Source organism: Rhincodon typus, chromosome 9, assembly GCF_021869965.1.
Source record: "Rhincodon typus isolate 14 chromosome 9, sRhiTyp1.1, whole genome shotgun sequence".
In the NCBI taxonomy this organism is placed as follows: domain Eukaryota; kingdom Metazoa; phylum Chordata; class Chondrichthyes; order Orectolobiformes; family Rhincodontidae; genus Rhincodon; species Rhincodon typus.
This window is the reverse complement of record NC_063340.1, coordinates 20,073,849-20,100,372: the sequence shown is the minus strand read 5'-3', so window position 1 is coordinate 20,100,372 and position 26,524 is coordinate 20,073,849. Positions and strand designations below refer to the sequence as shown.

Genomic DNA, 26,524 nt, shown 5'->3' with positions numbered 1-26,524 from the left:
TACTTTGAGGCCATTGGGTTGTAAGCTCCCGAGGCAGAATATGAGGTGCTGTTCCTCCAGTTTGCGTGTGACATCATTGTGACACTGGAGGCGGCCCAGGATGGACGTGTCACCCAGGGAGTGGGAGGGCGAGTTAAAATGGTTGGCAACTGGAAGGTGTTGTTGACTATAGCATACAGAGGGAAATGCTTCACGAATCGGTCATCGAGTCTGCGTTAGGGCTCACCGATGTAGAGGAGAGCACGTTGGGAGCAACAAATGCAGCAGACCAGGTTGGAGGGTGTACAGGTGAATCCCTGTCATATTTGGAAAGATTATCTGCGGCCTTGGACGGAGGTGAGAGGGGAGGTGTAGCACCTCCCAGTTGCAGGGTAGGTACCAGGTGTGGTGGGGTTAGTGGGGAATGTGGAGCGGATGAGGGAGTTGCAGAGTGAGCATTCTCTATGAAAGGCAGATAGGGGTGGGAAGGGAAATATCTCTTTGGTTGGATTGCAGGTGGCAGGAGCGGCAGAGGCTGATGCGCTGGATGCTGAGGTAGATGGGGTGGTATGCGAAGGGTGATGAAGGGTGTAAACCCGAAACGTCGACTTTCCTTCTCCTCTGATGCTGCCTGAACTGCTGTTTTCCTCCAGTTCCACACGGTATTGATTTGGACTTCAAGAATGACTGATCATCACTGGAAACTCTTTCATTCGCTAACTAGGGCAGAAGGAAGCCACATTTCTTCAGGAAATTCTAAATTTATTAGATGCAACCTACAACTGGGCAACCAAGTCATCTTATTGAAATCACAAATATAGATAATAAACTCTAATGGAGTCAAACTCTCAATCTTGGCAACTTAAGCTAAAGCAAGGATCTATAGAACACTCAATATCAGTAGTAAGAGAAATAATGGAAACCCTAATGAAGGGGAGAAAAAAAGGCAGGAAAGCATAGAGTCGTACAGCATGGAAACAGACCCTTCAATCCAACTCATCAATGCTGATCAGGTTTCCCAAATTAAACTGTGTCAAAACTACAATGAATAATTAACATGAGTTTCAAAAGGAAAAATCTTGCTTGGCCAACCTCACTGAGGAAATGGCAAAGAGCAGACAAGGGCAATACCTTCAATCGGGTATGATGTGACAGGATAAAGTCCAGAGCATACAATCAGGGAACAAAAAGCAAAACGGATAGCTGACTATCTGCAACGGGTACGTGTAGACCACCTTTAGGAGCATTATAAAACAGTATATGGCATCTAGGCAGTAAAGGCAGCATTAGGTCAGGTGACCAAAACACAAGTTTCAAGCAGTATCTTAACAGGAGGAAACAGAGGTAGAGGTGCAAAGAGGTGTACGGTGGAAAGGCACGGCTACAAATTGCAGAACGTTAACAATTGTGAATGCAAAAGAGGCCAGAGGCAACACAGTTATCTTAGAGAACTGTAGTGTTGGAGGGGATTTGAAATTGAAGGGGAAAGACCATACAGAAATTTGGAAAAGGTTGAGTGTTTTAAGATCAAGATGTTGCTTAATTAGAAGTTAATTAGGTCATCGAACACAGGGGTGATGGGGAACAGAACTTGCTACAAACTAAGATGTGAGCAACACAGTTTTGGATAACCATAAGTTTATGGAGGGTAGAATGTAAGAAATTAGCCAAGAGAGCTTTAGAAAATTTGAGTACAGAAATAACAAAGGGACAATTCAGCAGCAGGAGAGCCGGGAGAGTGTGAAGTCAAACAACGTTGCTGAGATGTTCTTTGTGACAGAATGAATAAAGTTAAAGTTTCATCTCTGGATTAATTACAACACCAAGGTTGCAAACAGACTGACTAAACTTCAGACAGTTGGCAAGAAAAGGGATGGAGTGGGTAGCTAGTCAACAGAGTTTGAAGTGGAATCCAAATATAATGGCTTGATAGAATCATAAAGTCCCTACAGTGTAGATAGAGGCCATTTGGCCTATCAAGTCTGCACTAATCCTCTGAAAAGCATCCACCCTATCCCCATAACTCCACAATTGCCATGGTTAACCCACCTAGCCTGCACACTACGGGGCAATTTAATATAGCCAATCCACCCAACCTTCAAATCTTTGTCTGTGGGAGGAAACCACAGCATCTGGGAGGAAACCCATGCAGGCACAGAGAGAACATGCAAATTCCATACAGACAGCCCAAGGCTCAAACCTGGTCCCTGGAGCTGTGAGGCAGCAATGTTAACCACTTAACCACCGCTTCAGTCTTCCCATTTCAGGGATGTGTAGATTAGGTGGGTTATAGGGGAATGGGTCTGGGTGGGATGCTGAGTGTTGGTGTGGACTTGGTGGGCCAAAGGGCCCGTTTCCACAGTGTAGGGATTCAATGAAAAAAAAAAAAATTTAATCAGAAGAAATTTCTGCTCATCCAGAATCGGATGATGGGTATGCCTGGTAAACTATAACAGTAAAGGAGTTGAGAGAGGTGGTGGCAAGTTAGACATGAGTGCTGTCAGTGTACATATCAAATTTATGCTGCCGTTCAGACTGTAAAGGAACAACATATTTTTCCTTTTTGGACTGTAAACTGCAATAGAGGTCAGACATTGCTACATAACTGAAATATCAGGAGGGTTTTGCAAGTTTGAAAAATCAAGTGGAGCACATTAAAGCTGTTCAAGACAATAGCACTACTGGAGCAGTGAGATTGTTACATTGTTGCGTCAGAGCAGTACCAGGTGTTTGGGTTAAGGAAAAGATGCCAGATAACAACCCTGATTGACACAGTGACAGTTTGTTAGAGACTGCTGGGAACAACGCAACTGGAACCATCCAGAGCCAACAAGCAGAAATTACTGCTCTCCCTTCTGTGTGAGTGAAAGGACAGACAAACCAAAAATCTTGAGAAAGAATTTTAAACACAAGAAAGTAGATAGGTCCACCTGATCAACGACCAAACTGAAGAACGTCCGTCATTCTACAATCAACAATGTCATCATTGCTAACTCAAAAGAATTGAGACACACAACTTAACCCATCCGCGAGACCTGGACTTTTCATCTTAAGAATTTTGTTTTCCTTGTGTACATCACACCTACCTTTCCCCAGGCACACCCCTGTTCCCTCTATTTATTTCCCAGCTTCCTTCCCCGTCACCAGTCTTGCTGAAGTGTCTAGGCCCAAAACGTCGCCTCTCCCACTCCTCTGATGCTGCCTGACCTGCTGTGTTCCTCCAGCTCCATACTGTATTGACAGTGGACCAAAGACCTCTTTATGCATGACAACAATTCTGTGATTCATCACAGTCTCCTTTTCAACCTCTCCTCTTACCTTAGAAATGTTAATTCTCAGGTTAAACCACCACATTTCATCTCGCTCTGGTGAGAAAGCAGCTCTCTGACCCTTTGGGACCATGGGGACTTTACCCTCACCACCAGTGAAGTAATCAGTGTTCAAACAAAACAAAAAGTCTTTGCTATCTTTTGCCTTTGAACAGATTGCCAATGATGGAGATCCTGTTTCAAGCTTTACATGTTCCACCTGTCCTTGATGGTGGTTTTAAACCCCCAGTCTCAGTCAGCAAGTGAATACAAAACACTAGTTTCAATTTCTAACTGTTGCAATTTCTGATACTAGTTTGTGTGCTTTAATCAATCTCCTTTCATAATGTGTAGATTTATGCATTCTCACACATTTGTACAGACGGTGTCATACACTTATTCCAAATAAACATAAGGCAATTATTTTTTTCAAACAAGACAGTAATAAATTGTCATATTTTAAATTATTTATTTCCTCGCTCTTTTATTTCTTTGTACCAATTGCCAGCACACCACCTTAGCAACAACAGTCTGGTTTAGCATTCCATAATACTTCAGTCATATATGTTTCATAATCATTGCCAGTTTAAAAAAAATATGTTTTTGTTTCATGGTTCATCATACTGTTGCATAATTTACATATATTGGCAATGAACAAATTGATGAATAATTATGTTACTGCCAATTAAAAATAGGAAATTGTTTTATTGGGAGTCCAGAATGGAATTGCCAATTTATAAATATAATCCTCATTGCCATTGCACCCACATAAATTTGAAGAAATGCTTAAAAAAATAAAAGTACATGTAGTTCAATTTTTGTGCTGTACGTCAAAAGGTGTTCAGCATGGTTAAATGACCTAAATGATCAAAAGAACAAAGGCTAAGTATTGGAAGAAAAAAGGCATTATGGCACCATTAACTTAGCTGTTTCAAACGGACTGTGCACAAGCTATCTTAGAACACTCACTCTAAGTTATATAATCGCAACACAGGAAGCCGACGGAGGGGGAAAAAAAAAAACTTTAAAACTTAATATGACTGCCCATCCTCTAACATGCTTGCTGTGATGGTTTCCCACTTTTAAGAAAAAATCACACAGATTAGAAACTCGCAAATACACGGTGGGTTGAAGGACCTCGTCTTCCGCTGTATTGTTCTATGTTCCAGTTTGATTCTAGATTGAACTCTAGATTGACAGTCGACAACTGACAGCATACAAGTTGGAATATTTTCATTTGCGATATCCATGCTTTTAAATTGGAATATTCCTTTTCTTTATAAAAGTGGATGCATGTTCTTCCACTGAATCTAAACACACTTTTCAGGCATACATGAAAAACAGCATTTACCATTAAACAAACATTCCAAATTAGAGCAACTGCACTGTATTTAAACTGATGGTTTTCTGTTTTCCCATAGTTTTATTCTAGTTTAATAGTTCTAATAGTAAATTAATCCCAAAGCTACTTAGATACAAAGACAATTTAGATAAAGAGAACACAAAGCAGAAATTCATAAATATGGGAAACAAAATATATTTTACCTCAGGATCATCATCATCAACATCATGATAACTGGAATGATCTGGGTTGTTCAACTTATCAAGCAATTCTATAGCGAGTGTACGATTCAAAGACTGTGCCACAAATGGGTGCTAAAAGAAAATTGAAAGTATAAGAGAATTATTTAAATGTTAACGCTCACAAACAGTAAAATCATAAAATGTACTATACTTGCCTGCAATAACTTTTCAGCGGTAGGTCTTTTTTTGGGATTTTTAGTAAGTGCCAATTTTACAAACTGATGAAAATTAGTTGACCTGAAAGAATAACAATCTATAATGAATCAACTTAGAAGCTGGACAGATCTAAAACAGACAAATAAATGTCTAAATAATTCATACCATTTTATCTTGTCCTTCAACTTCGGAGGCTGGAAGTTGCTCTTTGTCATCAAAAACAAAGCCCTAAAAAAAAAAAAATCAGTCAGCCGTATAAATTACTTTTTGTACATATATATATATATTCATTCACAAGATGAGGGTATCACAGGGTAGGGCCAGCATTCATTGCCCATCCTTAATTGCCCAGAAGGCAGTTAAGAGTCAATCACATTACTGTTGGTCTGCAAGCCAGATCAGGCAAGGATGGTAGCTTCCTTCCCTAAAGGACATTAATGAACCAGGTTTTTCTGACAATTGACAATGGACTCATGGTCATTAGACGGTTAATTCCAGATTTTTATTGAATTCAGTTTCCAACATCTGCCATGGCGGAATTCAAACCCTGGCCTCCAAAACGTAAATAAAAACCAAAAGAACTGCAGATGCTGTAAATCAGGAACAAAAACAGAAGTTGCTGGAAAAGCTCAGCAGGTCTGGCAGCTTCTGTGAAGTAAAAAACAGAGTCAACATTTCAGGTCCAGTGACCCTTCCTCAGAACTGGGATGTGAACGCATCCAGTTCTGAGGAAGGGTCACCAGACCCGAAACGTTAACTCTGTTTTTGCCTTCACAGATGCTGCCAGACCTGCTGAGCTATTTTTAGCAACTTCTGTTTTTGCCCCCAAAACATTATTTGGGTCTCTGGATTAACAGTCTAGCGATAATACTGCTAGTCCATTGTCTCCCGGAATTATATAAATAAATGATATAAGACATAACTCTGAATGGAGAAGTCACAACTAATAAATGCCTGTAAATCACAGCTGTTAGGCAGCATCCATGGAGAGACAGCAAGCTAACCTTTCAAGTCTAAATGACTCTCCTTGCTCTCTCTCCATGGATGCTGCCTGACCTGCTGTGATTTCTAGCATTTTTTTTTGTTTTCAGTACAGATTCCAGCATCTACAGTAATTTGCTCCTAATAAATGTAATAATAAGTCTGCTTAAGTATAGAAGCGTGAAATTTGACTGTTCACAACCTGATTTGACCAAATTGAAGTAAATGAAGTGAGGAACTATTAAAAACCAAAAGAACTGCGGATGCTTTAAATCAGGAACAAAAATAAATTTGCTGGAAAAGCTCAGCAGGTCTGGCAGCATCTGTGAAGTAAAACCAGAGATATCATTTCAGGTCCGGTGATCCTTCCTCAGTGTGTGAGAGGAACAATTACCCTGATTAGACATTCCCCATAGATCATTTTTCTTACCATCTTTATCTTTCCTTTTCCCCTTTAGGTTAATTCATCAACCGCATCCATCAATAATATAATTGTTAATGATTTTTCTTTAGGTTTCTTCACTCATGCAAGACTTTTACATATTCATTCACCCCTCCAGACTGCTTTCCCCCAACCAGAATTTTGCTTCTGCTTGTTTTTCTTCATCTATTATTCTCATGTTTCATATCTTGTCCTTCATTGCTACTTACTTTTTCAATTATCCTTATTCATTCTAGCTTTACTATTGTTCTTGGTCACTCAAAGATAAGATGAGTATACACCTGCTAGTAATTCATGTCATGCTTCTCATCTCACCCAAATATGGTCTCCTGTACTCTGCTTACTCCATTTTATTTCTGTCTAGTTGTTTTTGCTGAATTTACATGCAAGGACTCCCAACAGGAAAAGTATGTGAAGATACGTTAAAGTAACAAAAACAGCGAGGGCTTCAGAATGATTTTTGGAGATGCAGCCGCCCAGTTTTCATGCAGATCTGAAAGCAGTTTTCCATCGTAGCACACAAATCTTTTGTTTTGTCTCATCATTTTTCATCTATTAAAAGAACAAAGAACTGTACAGCACAGGAAAAGACTCTTTGGTCCACCAAGACTGCGCTGACACAAGATGCCTTTCTAATCTAAAAACCTTTTGCCTCTACACAGTCCATGTCCTTCTAGTCTGGTACCTTAGATGGCTCAACTACCCTGACAAATTGCAAATTTTGCTATTGACTAATTTTAATTCTACTCTCCACTGCAATCATTGGGAGTAGTGCACAAAAAGTAAACTGACATTAGGGAAATAGTCATATTATAAATGTAGAATACTTCTTTATTTGGCACAACATTAATGTAGGTGTATAATAGATGACATGGATCGCTATTCCATCTGGATGATGACTGGAATGTCAGAGGGTCCACCATACTGTGGAAATAACAAAGTTACCATGCAGGCCTCTAAATTTTAATTGTAAACTATGAATGGAATATTAAAAATAGGACTCATATTTGGAAAACTTGCATGATTTAACATCAATGTCACCATATTTTAGAACATTTGAGTTTACCTTGCTAGGAAATAAAATAAATAGGGCTAGGGATTTCTGCAGCTTTAATACGTCACTTTCTACATCTGTGGTGGGCTCAGAAGCAGATAAAGCTCAAATGGTCAGCAAAATTGTTAGGCAAAATGATATGTGCTCCAAATTCAGAAATTCAAACTTATGCTCTGAATTCAGAGATTGTGCTGGAACATTTTCATCCAAATCAAACTAACCAACCAGAGGATTCTTGTGCAACAAAAACAAAGTTGATGGAAAAGCTCAGCAGGTCTGGCAGCATCTGTGAAGGAAAAAACAGAGTTAACATTTCGGGTCCGGTGAGCCTTCCTCAGTTCTGACTTTGTTTTTGTTCCTGATTTACAGCACCCGCAGTTCTTTCAGTTTGTACAGAGGATTCTTGTGGGTCGTTGAATATTGTGATATTTTATTAGGCAGCATTACTAATGAAAAGTGCTAAACAAATCTTTAAGGATTAATAAATATGATTAAAGTCACTGGAAATTGCTGTGCTAAAAACCATATGCTGTGCAATGGTGCAAGGAATTGTAACAGCAGCAACATTAACGCAAGAATTATCCATTACATAATCCATAAATATGAGGAATCAGGTATAGTGGGTCAAGTAAAGTTCAAACATCTAAGTAGAATAAATGCTGAGTGACCAATTAATGCATGAAGGAGCCGAATGTATGAACCTGCACCATTAACACTAACTAGTCCGCATGACTTCCAGTTTCAATAGGAAATAGCAAATAAGTGTAAAACAGCTATGAACACAATTTAACACGATCATAGAGAGCCTGTGTCTGCATGCCCTGAGTAAATGAAGTATAATCCAAAATTACAAAAAGGCTGACATTAGCCTCCTCAGGCCATTCAAGAGAATTATGTTCTACTTCAACTAAGTCAAAGCTCTTTGGTTTTGGATTGATTCTAGTTGTGTTTTATTTTTCAAATGAGAAAAATCAATGGTATCTAACAATTTCTAGAGGGAACCACTTATGTTGATCCAAAACTTATTCAGCTAAATATTTATGCTCTATGTCATACAGGAGACCCATAACAATTAAAAAGCTGCCATTTTTAGTATCAAACAACAGAGAAAGAAAACAAAGTGTACTAGTTCCATTCTTAAATTGCCAGCTTCAAATATTAATACAAAGGTCATTTTAAGGTGAGACAATTGTATTAGCATGTTGCTTTTTACATATAGTTTACACATATGTTTGCATTTTTCATGGTGTGTATGCTGAAACTTACTACATCATAAAATCCCTACAGGGTAAAAGCAGGCCATTCGGCCCAGAGTCCACACTGACCCTTCAAAGAGCTTCCCACCCAGACCCACCCCTGCGTTTCTCATGTTTACACAGCCAGCTCACTACTCATACTTTTGTAGTTCCTTTGTTTAAACTCAGGACTCTGGTTTCTGATTGGAATAGTTCACTTTCTATCCCAAAGAAGAATTCTGTCATGTTATGATATTTTTTCTTCAAGGTGCTCTCACAACAAGATTAACTTATTAACCACTTCTCATTGCACAAAAACCTATTTACAATAACCTGTTGTCCAGTTGGTTCCTCAACACACTAGTCTTCAAAATAAACCTTGTACACATTCCAGGAAGTCATCTGCTTCAGTTTTATTGCTAATGTGGTTTATCCACTTCACATGTATATTAAAGTCACCCAGCCAACATACCATCAAGGATTCAATATTTTATATTTTAGCAATTATTTTTAGACACTATTAAAATCAAGTTAATTCCACATGGATATGACATATTGCACTATATTTCTAGGGAGGGTGTTCACATATTTTCGTCTTTAGAGAATGTTTTAACTTCCAACCAATTACGTGAAATATTCTGTTACTGCCATTGAAAGATTTATTTATATACATATGCAAGTGATAAGTATCACTTGTAAAGACCACAGGGAATAACTATCCTGGTGTTAGCTGTTCTCACGTCACAAATTGCATTGGCGACAACAAGAATTTGAATATGTCCCAGACAAGCAAAGTTTAGCAAGGTGGAACCACTTGAGACCACCTATTTTGAAACAAATGTAGAAATTCCTGGAAAGACTCAGCAGGCCTGGCAGCATCTGTGGTGAGAAAGCAAAATTAATGTTTTCGGGTTCAGTGACCCTCCTTCTGAAGAAGGGGCTTTGTTTCTTATTAACAGCATCTGCAGTTCTTTGGTTTTTTCCAGCAATTCCATTGCTTGCTGTGTGAAGGTTTATGATGTATTACTGCCGTTATTATTTGGTAACTTGTGTTGTAAAGTGGACAGAATCATGTAAAGCTTTAAGTTTGCTTACTATTTCTATACGGTGTTAAAAAGTACATCATTTTAGTTTCATTATTGACTTCTGAGATGGGCACCAGGTTTTCTGTAATTCTGTTAATGTGTATCCCAAAGTAGGTTTTCAAAATCATTAAGGTAAATAGTTCAGTGCATTATAAACAAGGGAAGAAGACAGTTCTTTAAAAAAGTGTTGTCTAACAATAGGAGTCCAACAGCACAAAGACAGAACCTTCCAGAAAGTCAGGCTAAGTGCAGCTCAGTCAGACAGCAAAGGTGCTGTTAGTTCTAGTAATCCCCAAAAACAACGTTATAGAAAAAAATTTCCGAGTGACATTAGTGAAACTATCCAGAAAATAGAAACATGTACTCATGTACATCTACATGGTCAGAAAGTGTTCTCTTCTCTTACTGTGCAAGAAACATTGGTGCTCTTTTGTTAAAAAGTATATTGGCAGCCAAGAGGAAACAGGCCATTTTTCCCATCAAATCCACACCGACCCTCTGAAGAGCAGCCAACCCAGACACATGCCCCCCCACCCTATCCCTGTAATCCCACATTTCCTACAGCTAACCCACCTAGCCTTCACAACCCTGAACACTATGGGGAATTCAGCATGGCCAATCCACATAACTCGCACATCTTTGGACTGTGGGAGGAAACCAGAACACCCAGAGGAAACCCACGCAGACATGGGGAGAATGTGCAAACTCCGAGGGTGGAACTGAACCCGGGTCCCTGGTGCTGTGAGGCAGCAGAGTTAACACTGAGCCACCATGCCTAGCACTGTTTAATGACTGACAAATATCGTAAACAAATAGTATAAATTTAAAAAAATTCTGGTTTTTCTCATTCCAGATTTCACTTTGGGATGTGATTTATCCAGTACTACCATCAAATGGCATCCTAACAGGTGGCATATTAAAATCATCCACTCAATACTCATTCTTCTCTCCATGTCAGATGAACAGTGAAACTTGAAAATTTTGATCACCGAGTTTAAAAGGCAGACTTTGACATTTGAGTTTGCAGACAGAGTACCAGAGCACTCTTATTCACAAATCTTGTGCACTCTGATACTGGCCTTGAATTCTTCTTTCACTTCTCAGAGGATATAGTCTGACATCTTAGCAGGAAACATAACCATTTTGCCAATAATGCTGTGTCACCTTTTCTTCCAACATAAATTTGGGAATGTAATTGTTATTCTTTCACAACAGATTCATTATAAACTATGATGCTCAGATTAGCATTATGAATTAGCGGTGAGAGTGCTGCTAGAATAGGTAAAATAGGCATTCAGGTGAATGCCTCCCTAAATATGGACAATGTCACCATCTTCTGCTTGAATCCACCGTCTGTGTATCGACAAATAGCATCTGGGACCAACTCAATTTGGCCTCAGACCCAAGACACATCAAAGCAAGAGCCACGCTCAAGAACTGGGCCAAATGATCCTTTGTCCGCTTCAATGACAGGTCAGATCACCTGAGGTGCTGACTATAAAGGTTGTTGGTTTTTTTAAGGTGAGCAGTGTGCACGAAAAAAAACTGAAAGGAGCACCTTGTTATAGTCAAACAAAAACTGTCAGTGTCAGAGCAACACTCCTCTTCCAGTGTGGGTACAACGCAGATCATCAGTTGCAAGGCATAAAGTGTTGCTGTAAGAGGTCCAGGTCTGGCCTATTCTCGCCTGAACTACCTTTTGCTTTATCTGGAAGTCAAAGTGGACCATTTTCACAGCCACATGATGCCTGAAACTCCATATAGAAGGGTAAAGAAACACACCCAAAATGCAGCCATCTGAATCTGGACATTTTGTGCCAGTTGCATAGCTATGCATAGAAACTCCCTATAAAGGTGTCACTATTAGCTGAGGTCTTACCAATTAATCAATGTTGCAAAGAATGAGTCTGGCCATGTTCACACAGAACCCTCCAAGTGTATGAGTCATGCTGTACCATCTGTCCTTTGTGAAGAAGGTTCCATAGAAAAATACCTTTAACCACAAGTCTATCAGGCAGTGGTCAGCACATAACATACAAGCCCTTGTAGGAAAAGGAGATGGTAGATCCTGTCCCTTGGTGCCCCATGCAGACTATTAGTCACTTGGCATAATGCCTCAATGCCAGAAGTTACAGCCAAACACTAAGACACAGTTTGGCTGATGGTGAAAAAGGCTCTCAGATCCTTCCTACATGACTGGAACCTACCCCTTTTTGCACATTACTCTTGAGGTGGCTAGGATGGGGAAATGACTTGTGGACAAAAAGTGTAAAAGAAAATCTAGAAAGAGATACAAGAGAATAAAACCCAAAAGAACTGCAGATGATGTAAATCAGAAACAAAAACAGAAGTTGCTGGAAAAGTTCAGCAGGTCTGGCAGCATCTGTAAAGAGAAATCAAAGTTAACGTTTCGGGTTGGTGACCCTTCCAGAGTTCTGAGGAAAAGTCACTGGACTGAAATGATAACGCCTATTTCTTTTTGCAGATGCTGCCAGAACAAGGGATACAACGTTTGTTCAGCTTTACCCCAAGCAACTCCATCGCACAGGACTCTGTACTCTATGGGTTGCTACCAGGAACGCGCATCACAATCAGTCCTTCCAGTGTAGTTGGTGCCATCAACTCAGTGCAACCTGTTCTTTGGTCTGCCCAAAATTTGCTGAATTTTCCAATGAAAGAATTAGTCCTTGACTCAGTCCATGGTCCAGGATTACATGCTGAGGAATGCACTAAAGCTCCAAGCAGATGCCAAAGTGGTGAAATGTCACTGACTACGACCTTTCAGCCACGGTACACTGAATTCCTTCGCCACCGCCACATCTGTTCCCAGGATGAGGCATTCCACTCCCGAACATCTCAGATGTCCTCGTTTTTCAAGGACCGCAACATGCCCCCCCCACCGCAGTAGTCAAGAACGCCCTCAACCGTGTCTCCTGCATTTCCTGCAACTCATCCCTCATACCCACTCCCCGCAATAACAACCAAAACAGAATCCCCCTCGTCCTCACGTACCACCCCACCAACCTCCAGATCCAACGCATCATCCTCCAGCACTTCCACCATCTGCAATCTGACCCCACTACCAAAGACATTTTTCCCTCCCCACCCTTTTCTGCTTTCCGAGGGTCCACTCTCTCCGTGACTCCCTTGTCTGCTCCACACTCCCCTCCAGCACCACCACACCCGGCACTTTTCCCTGCAACCGCAGGAAGTGCTACACCTGCCCCCACACCTCCCCCCTCAACCCCATCCCAAGCCCCAAAAAGACCTTCCACACCAAGCAGATGTTCACCTGCACATCTGCTAATGTGGTATACTGTATCCGCTGTTCCCGTTGTGGCCTCCTCTACATCTGGGAAACCAAGCGGAGGCTTGGGGACCGCTTTGCGGAACGCCTATGCTCGGTTTGCACTAAACAACTGCACCTCCCAGTCATGAACCATTTCAACTCCCCCTCCCATTCGTTAGACGACATTTCCATCCTGGGCCTCCTGCAGTGCCACAACGATGTCACCCGAAGGTTGCAGGAACAGCACCTCATATTTCACTTGGGAACCCTGCAGCCCAATGGTATCAACGTTGACTTCACAAGCTTCAAAATCTCCCCTCCCCCTACCGCATCCCAAAACCAGCCCAGCTTGTCCCCGCCTCCTTAACCTGTCCTTCCTCCCACCTATCTCCTCCTCCCACCTCAAGCCCCACCCCGATCTCCTATCTACTAGCCTCATTCCGCCCCCTTGACCTGGCCGTCCTCCCTGGACTGACCTATCCCCTCCCTAACTCCCCACCTACACTCACCTTTACTGGCTCCATCCCCGCCTCTTTGACCTGTGTCTCCTCTCCACCTATCTTCTCCTTTATCCATCTTCTATCCGCCTCCCCCTCCTTCCTTATTTATTTCAGAACCCCCTTCCCCTCCCCCATTTCTGAAGAAGGGTCTAGGCCTGAAATGTCAGCTTTCCTGCTCCTCTGATGCTGCTTGGCCTGCTGTGTTCATCCAGCTGTACACCTTGTTATCTTAGCTGTAAACTATAGATCCCCAGCCTCCATTATATTAGGCAAAATGTCTTTTATTTTACAAATGTTAAGCATAGTTTTAGAAAATAATAGCAAAATTTTAAAAATTCTGGATCATGATGCTCTAAGCTTAAATAAATTGTATTTTTGAGTGAAATGAATTAAAGTGTCAACAATTTTGCCAATAACTCATTAATTAACATTGAAATTATCAGTAGCACATAGTACTACTTTACTTACCACGATAAATGTTCTGGAAAAAAATCCATCCCAAAATTTATTAAACTACAAGTACTGAAGACATCAAAACTCAGCTCCACCTAGCTGTAACTCTGTAAGGAACAGTGCAGCTCACAGGGCGATGTAATATAATCTGATATATACTCACGTATAAAAAATATAAATTAACTCAGTTATTTTGACATTGTCAAAATCCAATTTTCCTAGTCATGTCATATAAATGACAAGTGCTGCATAGAACTTTATCACCTACGATCACAAGACTTGCAGCTTAACCAGCATAAAGTAGCTACTGCTTAAATTGGGTTACTGTATTTATTCTTTCAAGGGATGGCAATTGCAATTGAACCGACTGGTTCAATCTGTCACTTCAGAGAACAGTTAAGGGTCAACTACCTAGTCATGGATCTGGAGTCAATTGTAAACAGAACAGGTAGGATGACAGATTTTGTTCCCTGAAGGGCATCATTTTGCAACAATTAATGATAACTTTATGGTCACCATTACCTGTACTAACTTTTGATTCCATTTTAAAATAAGCTATTGAATTTAAATTCCATCAGCTGCCATGGTGAGATTTGAAACCATCTTGAACCCACGGCCCCACAGCACCAGCCTAAGCCAATGGATTACCAAAATCAGCGACATCTCCATTTCTCCACTATCACCCCCATTCTTTAAACAGTGTTAATTAACACTGTGCTGATCATATTATTGGCAAGCCACAAAACACGAGTCTGCATTGCTGCAGGTTATATCATTATTTCAGCGATATTTTCAAATTTTACAACCTGAATCAGGGTGCTCACCAACTTTATTTCCCAGTAGTATAACTTCCTTGTGTCTTGCAAAATCAACATTTAAGTTATAAAATATATTTTGTCAGTGCAAAAGAGGGACCAGTCTTTAGGTGGTAAAACAGCATCAAGGACTTGTTTTGGTTCTTACCTCATTGGATGCAAGTCAAACATTGGTGGCTGAAGTTCAGCTAGCTCAATACCCGTTATGCCAACTGCCCAGATGTCACACAGTTGGTTATAACCTCCTTTCCTCTCCACAGCTGCGACCTCTGGGGCCATCCTGGAGAACAAATAAAGTTCACAATTTACACAGACCTGCGGCTTTCAAATTTTCGTGCAAGATGAATAAAAGCAAAATATTTTCCTAATTATTTTTAATCTCACATTTATTAAATATTTGTAAATGCCTCGGAAACTTTACTTCCGCTATAAGCTCTATAGTGATTTTGTTAACAATCACAACCAATTATATACTTCACAACAAAAATCATCTCCATTAAGGTTGCTCAATGAAGTGAAGGTATTTGAAATGAAACATGTCATTCATCCCAGTAAGCGCTAATGGAGTAGTCAATGAATCACCTCCTCAGAAACCACATGACTAACTCTCACCAGAGCTGAGCAGAGAACTTTAGGCAAGGGAGCAGGAGCAGAAGTTTTTGCACAATCATGCCAAGTCTTATGATGCACACAGCCTACGAAACAGGATTCAAATGTTCGTGGCTTTGCTAGATATATGGCAGGAAGATCCACCGCAAATCAAGGTGAAAGGCAGTGGAAATAACGACTATGTTCCTTGATGAACATAAAAAATACAGTGCATTTAGATACTAAGTATCCTAAAGGATATTTTTCAGCAGGACAAATAAATCAATAGTTGAGTACAAGAAAATTACATAGATAGCATCTTAAAAAGAACTTCAAGAATTGTTTCTATGATAGATATGGTGATGAAACTGAAGGTTCATGCGTATGTGCATTTTGGTTTTGCTTGCTGAACACAAGTTGACAACTGGTAGAAGGGGAAAGCAACAATACCCACAATTCCAAGCAAGATGATGTTATTCAGGAGTTCCTGGGGAACTACCTAGAGGATTTGGGGTGAGAAAATTCCAGATTGATTCAATTAGTGCTCCAAAGTCATTTGAGAGAGAAGCATGTATCAAGTTCCAAACTGCTGAGAAGCCTTTGGATTAGTAATGTGTTAAAGTTCCTGTTGGGAATCTGACTTGCCCAGTTCTGATACAAATTGGGCATTTCCTCTATAACAATTGGAGCCACGAAATCTAACAACATCCATGTTAGACATATTCCTGAACTATGAAGCTCATAAAATATTAAATAACAAGTACCTCAAGGTAGAGAACTCAGCAATCCTTGAATCATAACATTCTTCAAACAACATGGCAATTTGTTTGCTGCTTTGAAATAATGAAATCTTTTTGCCTCACATGACCTAATACTCCAAAGGACCAGGAGCTGACGAGATCTGCTGTGGTGATCAATATAAACCAGCTCCTACCCATAAAACAAATTAACTCACAACACCTCAAAGGCTGACGAAGTGTTTGATACTATCATACAATGAAAAATGAATATCTTACAAGGTAGGTAGTTTTTAAATTGTTATTCAGGTATTTTGCTAACAGTGCAGAAGCTATATGACTCTGAAAGGATCCAGTACCAGCTGTACCTCTGCTCTTAACACTATGTGCCAAAAAGTTACCAATATTGGCCAACTGTAAACAGCAATGAAGGGTATCACACGTATAATACTTAAGCAAGCAACTAATGACTCCACTAATTCCATCACCAAGTTGGCCATGTCACAAAATTATTCAACATAATTGTTTTATGACAATTAAGCACCAGGACAAGTTCCAAGTATCATAAACAAAGAAATCATCAAATCATTAAAACCTTCGATCTTATCTGAATGATGAGTTAGCACATTGGGACGGTTCAATTTTCTTATCAAATAAAACAAAATGATCTTGTCAAAAAACCTTGAGTTTGTTTTTAGAATTAATCAGTCCTCATGGCCTATGGACAAGAATGAATGACAGTTAAATGTGCACAAACAGCTGGTTTTCAGATTTAGCTCTATCTCAGTGCAGATATTCTAGAATACAAACGCAAATTACACATTCTAAGAGGAGATCCAGTCACACAAACTTTTAACACTTGACACTACAAAGCCAGTTAAAGTGCTTTTCTGTAAATTGCTCATGATTTCTGAAACCAAAATAAGAACCGACACAGACATCAACAGCATCTAATCATCACAGTCAGCTGAAAATATTCTGCCCAAAAGCAATCTCTTTCCTCTTCCCCTTGCTGTCACTGCTGCGGCCAGATTAAGGTCTGCAGAGGTCTGTTTGTTTCATTAAGGTCTGTTTGTTCTTATTGTTAACTAGAAGTCTGGCAATCTGTAGTAACTGGTGAAATTCACTAAGTTCAAATGCACCTTCTACAACCCCTTTCGAATTGGGGAAAAGAAAGGAGAAGAAATACATATGGAAAAATGCAGCTCAAGGAAACGTAAAAGCCATGACACTTCCATAGAGATCCGCTACCTAATGTCGTCTCCATTTTCCCCATCGATTTGGATTTTCCTCTTCAAGTACCAAAGGATAATCATGTTACCTCTGGGAAAAAGGCTAAATTCTAGCAAATGCAACTAGTCTCTAGCCACCATCATTTTGATTCCATGCCCCTGAAAGATTTTGCACAGATCGCTTCTAAGAATCTGAACAATATCTTGACAAAGACAAATTTAGATTTTGTGGAGGACATCATACAACAAAGTGACCCGAAGAAGGGTTCTGAGAAAGGGTCCCCGGACCTGAAATGTTAACTCTGATATCTCTCCACAGATGCTGCCAGACCTGCTGAGCTTTTCCAGCAATTTCTTGTTTTGGTACAATATAAATGAAATTATATACGAGTTTATTCTCTTGTCTTATGAGTACAGAAAGCTGGCTGGTTTCCTTGGATGTACAGGTAACCAGATAGAATGTGGACAATTACTTTCTGAATACGGAAGAAACATATCAATTACTTTGTGAATGACTTTGACACCACATTACTGTAAATTACTGCATGCCCCAGATGTGCAAAAAGATTAAGGAACTAAAATGGATTCATCAATTTTAAAAATGTATTCACAATTTATAAAGTATGCAGTCTTCAAATTACCCTTGAAGATATATTTAAGTCTATTTCAGCATTCATTGTTGTGTACTTTAATAATACCATGTTCGTCTCAATAGCTATTGTATCAAATAACTTTACCTTCACGAATAAAATGCAAAGAGTATTATGGAATAAAAGAACAAACCTTACCAATATGGAGTCCCAATAAATGATTTCCTTTTTGCTATAGTTGCAGTAATCTGTGCAGATACTCCAAAATCAGCTGAAATGTAAATAATAGGCTATTACTGATATTAACAAAATGTCGTAATTTTATGAAAAGCACATGATCTCAGAGGTACTTTTACGGTATAGATCCTTCACTCTTCCTTTCTGGGTCATGCTCTGGGCCTGTACCTCTATCATAACGCTAGATTCATCACAGCAATCAATGTGATTTCAAATTACTGACTGCTGTGCTTAATAATGTCATTTGGGGTCCAGTTGTTAGTATTCTTGGCCTGAAACAGGTGGTTTCGAATTTGCATTCAACTCCAGGACTTATGCCAAAAGATCAAGGTCAATAGTCCAGGGCATTTCTGAAGGAGTGCTACACTGTTGGTAGAGCTATTTTTTGGATAAAATATTAAACCAAGACCCTCTCTGGTATCCATGAAAGATCCCACAGCACTACACCAAAGAAGAGCAAGGAAGTAATCACTGGTATCCTGGCCAATATGTATTTGTTCCTCAATCAAATCTCAAAAAAGGATCTACCCCTCCACAGTGGTCGAAAACGCCCTCAACCGTGTCTCTCACATTTCCTGCAACTCATCCCTCACACCCCCTCCCCGCAATAACAACCAAATCAGAATCCCCCTCGTCCTCACGTACCACCTCACCAACCTCCAGATCCAACGCATCATCCTCCGGCACTTCCACCATCTGCAATCTGACCGCACTACCAAAGACATTTTGCCCTCCCCACCCTTAACTGCTTTCCGGAGGGACCACTCTCTGTGTCTCCCTTGTCCACTCCACACTCCCCACCAGCCCCACCACCCCTGGCACTTTTCCCTGCAACCGCAAGAAGTGCTACACCTGCCCCTACACCTCTCCCCTCACCCCTATCCCAGGCCCCAAGAAGACCTTCCACATCAACCAGATGTTCATCTGTACATCTGTTAATGTGGTATACTGTATCCGCTGTTCCTGATGTGGCCTCCTCTACATCTGGGAAACCAAGCGGAGGCTTGGGTACTGCTTTGCGGAACACCTACACTCGGTTCATGACAAACAACTGCAGTCGTGAACCATTTCAACTCCCCCTCCCACTCCTTGGACGACATGTCCATCCTGGCCTCCTGCAGTGCCACAATGATGGCACCCGAAGGTTGCAGGAACCCTGCAGCCCAATGGTATCAATGTGGATTTCACAAGCTTCAAAATCTCCCCTCCCCCGACCGCATCCAAAACCAGCCCAGCTCGTCCCCGCCTCCCTAACCTGTCCTTCCTCCCACCTCAAGCCCCACCCCCATCTCCTACCTACTAACCTCATTCCGCCCCCTTGACCTGTCCGTCCTCCCTAACTCCCCACCTACACTCACCTTTACTGGCTCCATCCCCACCTCTTTGACCTGTCTGTCTCCTCTCCACCTATCTTCTCCTTTATTCATCTTCTATCCGCCTCCCCCTCTCTCCCTATTTATTTCAGAATCCCCTTCGCCTCCCCCATTTCTGAAGAAGGGTCTAGGCCCGAAACGTCAGCTTTCCTGCTCCTCTGATGCTGTTTGGCCTGCTGCGTTCATCCAGCTCTACACCTTGTTATCTCATTACTATCACATTTCCTACATTACAACAGTGACCTCACTTCAAACAAAATTCACGGGCTGTAAGCATCTGGAGATATTTGGCGGGTGGTGAATGGTGCTATATAAATGCAAATCCTTTTCCTTTTTATCATGGCAATTATTGTGGATTGAAAATAGTTAATATTATACAAGACAAGCAATGCAGTTTAACTCTTAACTGCCTTCTCAAATGGCCAAACAAACCATTCCATCCAATAGCAATTAGGGATGAACAAAAAAATGTCGGTCTTGCTCATGCCACTACATCCCACTAAAAGAGTTTTAGAAATTATTATATCATCCCCACATCAATGACTGAGAAGTTTCAGGTCACTTAGAACTATACATAGAAATTATGATTCATGACTGTCAGAATAATCCTCTAACCTAAATATGAGGAGTATAATAAAACTAAACAACTTAAGAAACCTTATTTCTGGATTAATAATCAGCAGTGTGTTTTACTCAACAACTCCAATTGGAAGTCTCCACATGAATCTCATGAAACTCAACAGATGAAGAATTTAAAATCAGAAATGGATTTGTGTCAAGAGTAGTTCATGTTTAAAAATAACAAATATCACTATTCACAAAATAATCCGATAATCCAATTTTATATATGCGGGAATTCTTGAAATTCACATTCAGCACTGTCATTAAAAAAAAAAGCTTAACACCTTTAGTTTATTATGGATTAATATTTATAGGAGTGAAGGCAGAATTCCACCTTGCATAGTAACAGACAATGAGCCATCTTTCATTACATTCCTTTTTGTTATTTCTGGAACAAATAGCTTCTTTTCTTTCCTAATCGGAATTAATCCAATCGTTTTTCAAACCATGACACTGATTCTCATTCCAACACCCCTGCTGTAATCTGCTCCACAATAAAACAAAACTTTATTGAATTGTTTGATATAGACACCATTCTTCAAATCGTCTCCTTCTGGATGATCAATTTCTATGACTCTATGATTAATATTTTCCATTTTCTTTCAACTCCCTCAATTTCAATTTCTGTGATCTGATTTTCAAGTCTTTGCCTTGTAGAACCAACTTCCCTAGATCTATTAAAAAAAATGAAGAGCCCAATTTGGTTTGTACCAAAAAAGTGCAGCCATCCAATAAGCAAAACCTATAAGCAAGTTATCAATTCTAAAGGAAAGTAAAATATGTTCTTACCTAATTTCACATGGCCATTATCTGTCAGAAGGATATTTGCTCCCTTTAAGTAATGAAAAAGTCCATATTATAGTTCAACAGATTTGAATATTTTTCTTATAGATCTAACCAACTTTATTTATTCTTGCTGTAATCTAATCTGAATACACTTCAAAACAGTAAGAGGGCACTGTTAAGGTTCACAAAGCACTGTTTCAGAAACATCAAATGCTTTCTTGATTGCCACCATCTCTCCAATCTCTTGGTCGAATGCTTTCCACAACACACTGCTTTTCTCAAAAAAATTTCAGCTCAGGAAAGGAAAACAGTTTTAACCAAGCAACAAAAGATCTGCAAATGGTGGAATTCTGAAACAGTCAGAAATATCTATGACAGCAATTGATAAAAAAAAAATTAAGGTAACAGTAGACTGTGGCTGATTTTGAATGATGCTGAAGTACCTGACTTCAACATCCTGGGACGGTAATAAACAGATTCTTCTTCAAAGCAGAAATCTTACTTTTTTTTTTAAGCTGGATGACATGGTATGACTGGAGAGGGTGCAGAGGAGATTCAACAGGATGTTGTCTGGGATAGAAAGTCTCAGTTATGAGGAGAAACTGGATAGGCCGGATTTGTTTTCCCTGAAGCAGAGGAGGCTGAGGGGGTAATCTGATTGAGGTATACAAAATTATGAGAGGCATAGATAAGATTCTCACGATTTACCCTTTCCCCATAGTAGACATGTCTAAGCCTGGACGGCATACGTATAAGGAAAGGGTTTAGAAGGGATCTCAGGAAATATCTTTTTACCCAGAGGTTCACAGAAATATGGAACACACTGCCCAGACAGGGTGGTGGAGGAATGTACTCTCACAACCTTTAAGAAGCATCCGGATGAACACGTAAATAGTCAGGCATTGTAGGCTATGAACCAATTGCAGGTAAACTGGATTAGTATAGATCAATGCTGTTGAACTGCATAGATATGGTGGGCCAAAGGACATGATTCTACGATGTATGACTATGACATTTTTGTAGACGATTGCACATGGTCTACATGAAATTTTGGCTCATAAGTAATGAATGTCGACTGATTAATGACTGACCTCTTCAACAAAGACCATCAGCCCGGTTCATCCTTCTAACTAGTGCATCATTTAAAACTGCAATGGTGGCAGTTTGGCAGTCATCACAAATCTCATCCCGTTTCCCCTAAATCATTTGGCATCATCATCTTTTGTGCATCTCAACATGTTCAATTCTTCTCCTTTAATATACCTATTCTCCAGCATCCATGCAAACATACTTAAGTTTCTTACCTTGATATACTCGGTCGTTTCAATCTTTGCATTGAGCGACTTCTCAGACTTTTCAAAAAACCTCCATCAAAAGTCACCTTATCCTCACTTCATTCCATCACTATTCTCCTTTAATCACTCCTCTAGAGAAGACTGCTATCCACTCTAAGGGCCACTTCTCCACCTTTATGAATCCCATGGTCTCCCTTTGCTCTCATCATTTGATCTATAGACAAGGTCTTCCCTGGTCAATTGTTGTCATTCTTCTCGGTTCATAGTTTCCTGCCCCACTTTTTCTATGCTCACCTCTAGAAAAAGAATTCCAAATCATATACAATACCACTTTCAAACTCCCAACTGTTTAATTTTTAGACTTCTGTTCACCATAAAGTTCCACAGTTTAATTACACATCTTACCTCCACCCACAACTGCTGCGCTTCCAACAGAACCTATAACACTTCTTCACCCTCGTTTAGCCCACATCCTCACTCCATCAAGTACAAGATACATAAAAGGTGAATAAATACATAACGCCATGCAGCACTGGATCACAAAGCATTACCAGATCCTGCTCTACCCAAACCATTCATTTTATCACAGTAATCTTGTGAAGGTAACCCAAGCTCCATTCTCCATGCCCAACAATTTTCTAAAAAAAGTTCTTCCATTTATCCCTTCTTCTCCCACCTCCAGCTGGCAGAAGCTAAAGAATCTTTGTCCCTAAGATTGAGGCTACCTGTTTAGCCATCTCCACTGATTTGTAACTTCATCTCCAACTCAGCCCAAAACCTCTACATTCTCTCAGAACTCCCATTTCCTCTCCAAGCTCACTGTTTCCAAGCATTCAAACAGCTCCATATAAAGTCACCTGGCACACTATTCCTTCGCATGTGTTGGACCTTTCTGCAGGCTTTGCCTCAGTTGACTACACCATTCTCCTCCAACAGCTCTCCTTCAATGTTCAGCTGCAAGGAATAGCCATATTAAAAAGTTCTATTATTACCTGTAGAGAATCTCTTGCAATGGCTTATTTTTCCACACCATAACATGTGGGGGCAGCAGCAGGCCATTTAGTTCAGAGTGTGCTCCACTATTCAATGAGATTATTGCTGACCTAATAACCCACAACTCCACTTTCCTGTCTTTGCCCCATAACCCTTACTGATGAAAACTCTATCACAGCCTTGAATATACTTAAGGACTCAGCCTCTAAGCCCTCTGTGGTAGAGAATTCCACAGATTCGCCACCCTCAGAAGAAATGCCACTGGATCTCTTGTCTTAAATGTGCAACTCCTTGTTCTCAGATTATGCCCCTGGTATAGACTCTCCCACAAGGATGAAACAACCTTTCGGTTTTTCCCTGTCAACTACCCTATGAATCTTTCATTCTTCTATATTCCAACAAGTACAGGCCCAATCTACTCAGCATTTCCTCAAATTAGTCCATCTGTACGTGGTATTTGCCTACTGAACTTTCAGTGGAATATCTCCAGTGCTGTTGTCTCTTTCCTTAGATAAGGCCAAAACTGTTCACAGAAATCCAACTGTGGTCTGACTCGTGCCTTGTACAGTTTTAGCAAAACCTCCCTCCTTTTACACTCCATTCCCTTTGAAATTAAGGCCAACATTCCACTTGCCTTCCTTATTATCAACTCAACTTGGATGCTAGTTTTTGGTCATTTATGCACGAGGACTCCGCAATCCTTTGTTCTGCAGATTTCTTAAGGCTTTCTTCAATTAATTAATATTCCACTCCTCTCTTCCGCCCAACAAAGTGCATAATCTCACCATTTTCCCATATTATATCCTGTTTGCGAACTTTTTGCCAATTCGCTTAACCTGTCTATATCGCTCCGGGTCATCCTCACCACTCGCCTTACCATCTATTTTTCTGTCATCAATAAACTTGGCTATTGCACATTCACTTTCCTCATCCAAGTCACTAATATATATTGAAAACGATTGTGGCTCCAGCAATGATCCCTGCGACACACCACTGGTTATAGTCTGCCATCCCGAAAATGACCCCCTTTTTTCCCAACTTTAAGCCTTCTATTAATTAGCTGATCCTCTATCCATGCTAATATACTTCCTCCAACATTCTGGGCTCTTCTCTTGTCAAGTAGCCTAATCTGTAGTATCTTATCAATGCCTTCTGAAAATCTAAACAAATGACATCTACACTGCTTCCCCCTTGGTCTATCCTGCTTGTTACCTCCCCAAAAACAACTCCTAACAAATTTGTCACCTGAAACGTGACCTCTGGAATACATTAAACATCTATTCTTAGTCCCCTCCTATTTCTAACACACAACTGTCCCTCAGCAGCAACATGTTTAGATCCATACTCAATATCAGCATTCCCTCCCTCGATCCCTCTACTACCTCTTTGTTGTTAGACTGTTGTCTGACTCCCAGTACAATTAGCCCATTTTACTGGAATTAAACAAAGAATACAGCAACTGTCTTTTGCTTTGTCACAAATTACTGTCTTTCAGGCCATTTTTTCAGGTCAAACTGAACTGTCACAACTTTATTAATTCATCACAAATACCTGCACAATCTGTCGCAGTTTAAACCCTAAACGTTTCTAGAACTGCACGCAAATGTGTATGTGATGTCTATTCTCAACTGTGCTTAATAAGGTTCAGGAGTTTAAAGGTTAATTTATGCACTTACGGTGGGCAATCACTGTTTGTTGAAATAACAAAACAGAATTGCCCAACCAGAAACAAAGTTTGAGTGCGCTGCAAGATAGGAAATTGCTTGCAAACCTTCAATTCATATGATAAAAGCCTGAAATGAATTCAAAAAGCATTGAGACTATTAAGACCTAACTCAATGCGTTATCAGCATGTCCTTTTGGTATCTTTCTCTCTTACTTGCTTACGAAGATTACCTCCTTCAATGCATCTATGCTGATCACTTCCACTATTACTTGTGGTAATAAGTTCACATTCTTAGTGCTCTTTGGGAAGACTTTTGTCCTGAACTTATCAGATTGATTCATGACTATCTTGCATTTATGGTTCCTAGTAATGAAGATCCCATATGAAAACAGCTTTTCTACATACAGACAACAAATTCCTACACATTTTTAAATACCTCAGTTCTGTCACACCACCACAAACTCTTCTTTTCTAGAGGAACAGGAAAGCCCGAAAACCTGGTCACGTTCACTCCTGTTCATTATACATTCCCAGTTTCAGTACCATTCAATTTTATTTTCACATTTATCCAGTTCCTCTCTAACTTTTTCATATTTGAAATCATGACTTTGCACAGTACTCTGAGTACGGACAAACCAAGAATTAATGTATGTTCAAAACTTTTCTGATTTTCCATTCTATTCCTCTCAAAATGAAGTCCCAAACAAATGAAAGGTTTATTTACTTAAATTGCGTTAAGACTCTACTTTTATGATTTATGTTGTGCTCCATAATTTGGTCCATCTCCCTACTTGGACTATGCAAGCAGCACGTGCCTTTTTTATTCTACCAAAGTAAAAACGTTATTTGTCGAAGTTGAAATCCAGCAATAATTACACACCCGTCATGCAGGTTAATAATGTCTTCTTGTACATGGTTGCAGTAACAAAGTAACTTCCTCAGCAGTGCTCAAAATACATGGGGGGACCTCATAGGGATGACCAAAGAAAAAACATCCCTGTCAACACAATGGAAAGAAGGGATGAGCCACTCTTTCAATTACGGGCTGGCTCTCTCCTATGCATCCTACCAATAGATCCATTCGTGAACCTAGCGCTTGAGGGAACAGGGCGGGCGTATGCATGTGAGGGAGGGGGGCAGCTATCAGCGAGGGAGGTGTTTGGCAGGTGGGCAACAGCAAGGAGTAGTTTGCGCAATGTGTGCCCAAGAGCCAAGGAGGAACAAGCACACATCCAAAAGCAAAACAGAGGAAGAGAAGAGCCAGCAGAGCATTGTACAGGGAGATGGAGATCCAGCAAGATGGGTGGTGACAGGAGAAAGGGGCTATTAGATGGATGTGGTTGGAGGGAAATCTAAAAGTTTGGTTTAAGGGGAGTAGAAGGAACCTATAAAATGGGTCTTGGGAAAGATGAAGGGCGCAATGAAGAGTGAACAGCTTTAAACCTGTCAACAAATTAATATTCAGCTAACTACGATCCAGTCTGTGGAAGGGGTAGTAGGAACTGCAGATGCTGGAGAATCTGAG

General features: G+C 40.3%; 1 protein-coding gene across 8 annotated transcripts in view; it reads right to left on the bottom strand.

The window, feature by feature from the left end:
• The window catches only part of map4k3a (mitogen-activated protein kinase kinase kinase kinase 3a), a 215,666-nt gene that overhangs the window by 109,535 nt on the left and 79,607 nt on the right, over positions 1–26,524 (bottom strand). For all 8 annotated transcript variants that reach the window (XM_048600826.1, XM_048600828.1, XM_048600829.1 and 5 more), the window contains exons 7-12: positions 21,049–21,091; positions 18,227–18,299; positions 15,030–15,161; positions 5,193–5,255; positions 5,027–5,108; positions 4,833–4,943 (exon numbers count right to left, since the gene is read on the bottom strand). In XM_048600826.1, the coding sequence (XP_048456783.1) occupies positions 4,833–4,943; positions 5,027–5,108; positions 5,193–5,255; positions 15,030–15,161; positions 18,227–18,299; positions 21,049–21,091 (504 nt within the window). The remainder of the gene's footprint in view (positions 1–4,832; positions 4,944–5,026; positions 5,109–5,192; positions 5,256–15,029; positions 15,162–18,226; positions 18,300–21,048; positions 21,092–26,524) is intronic.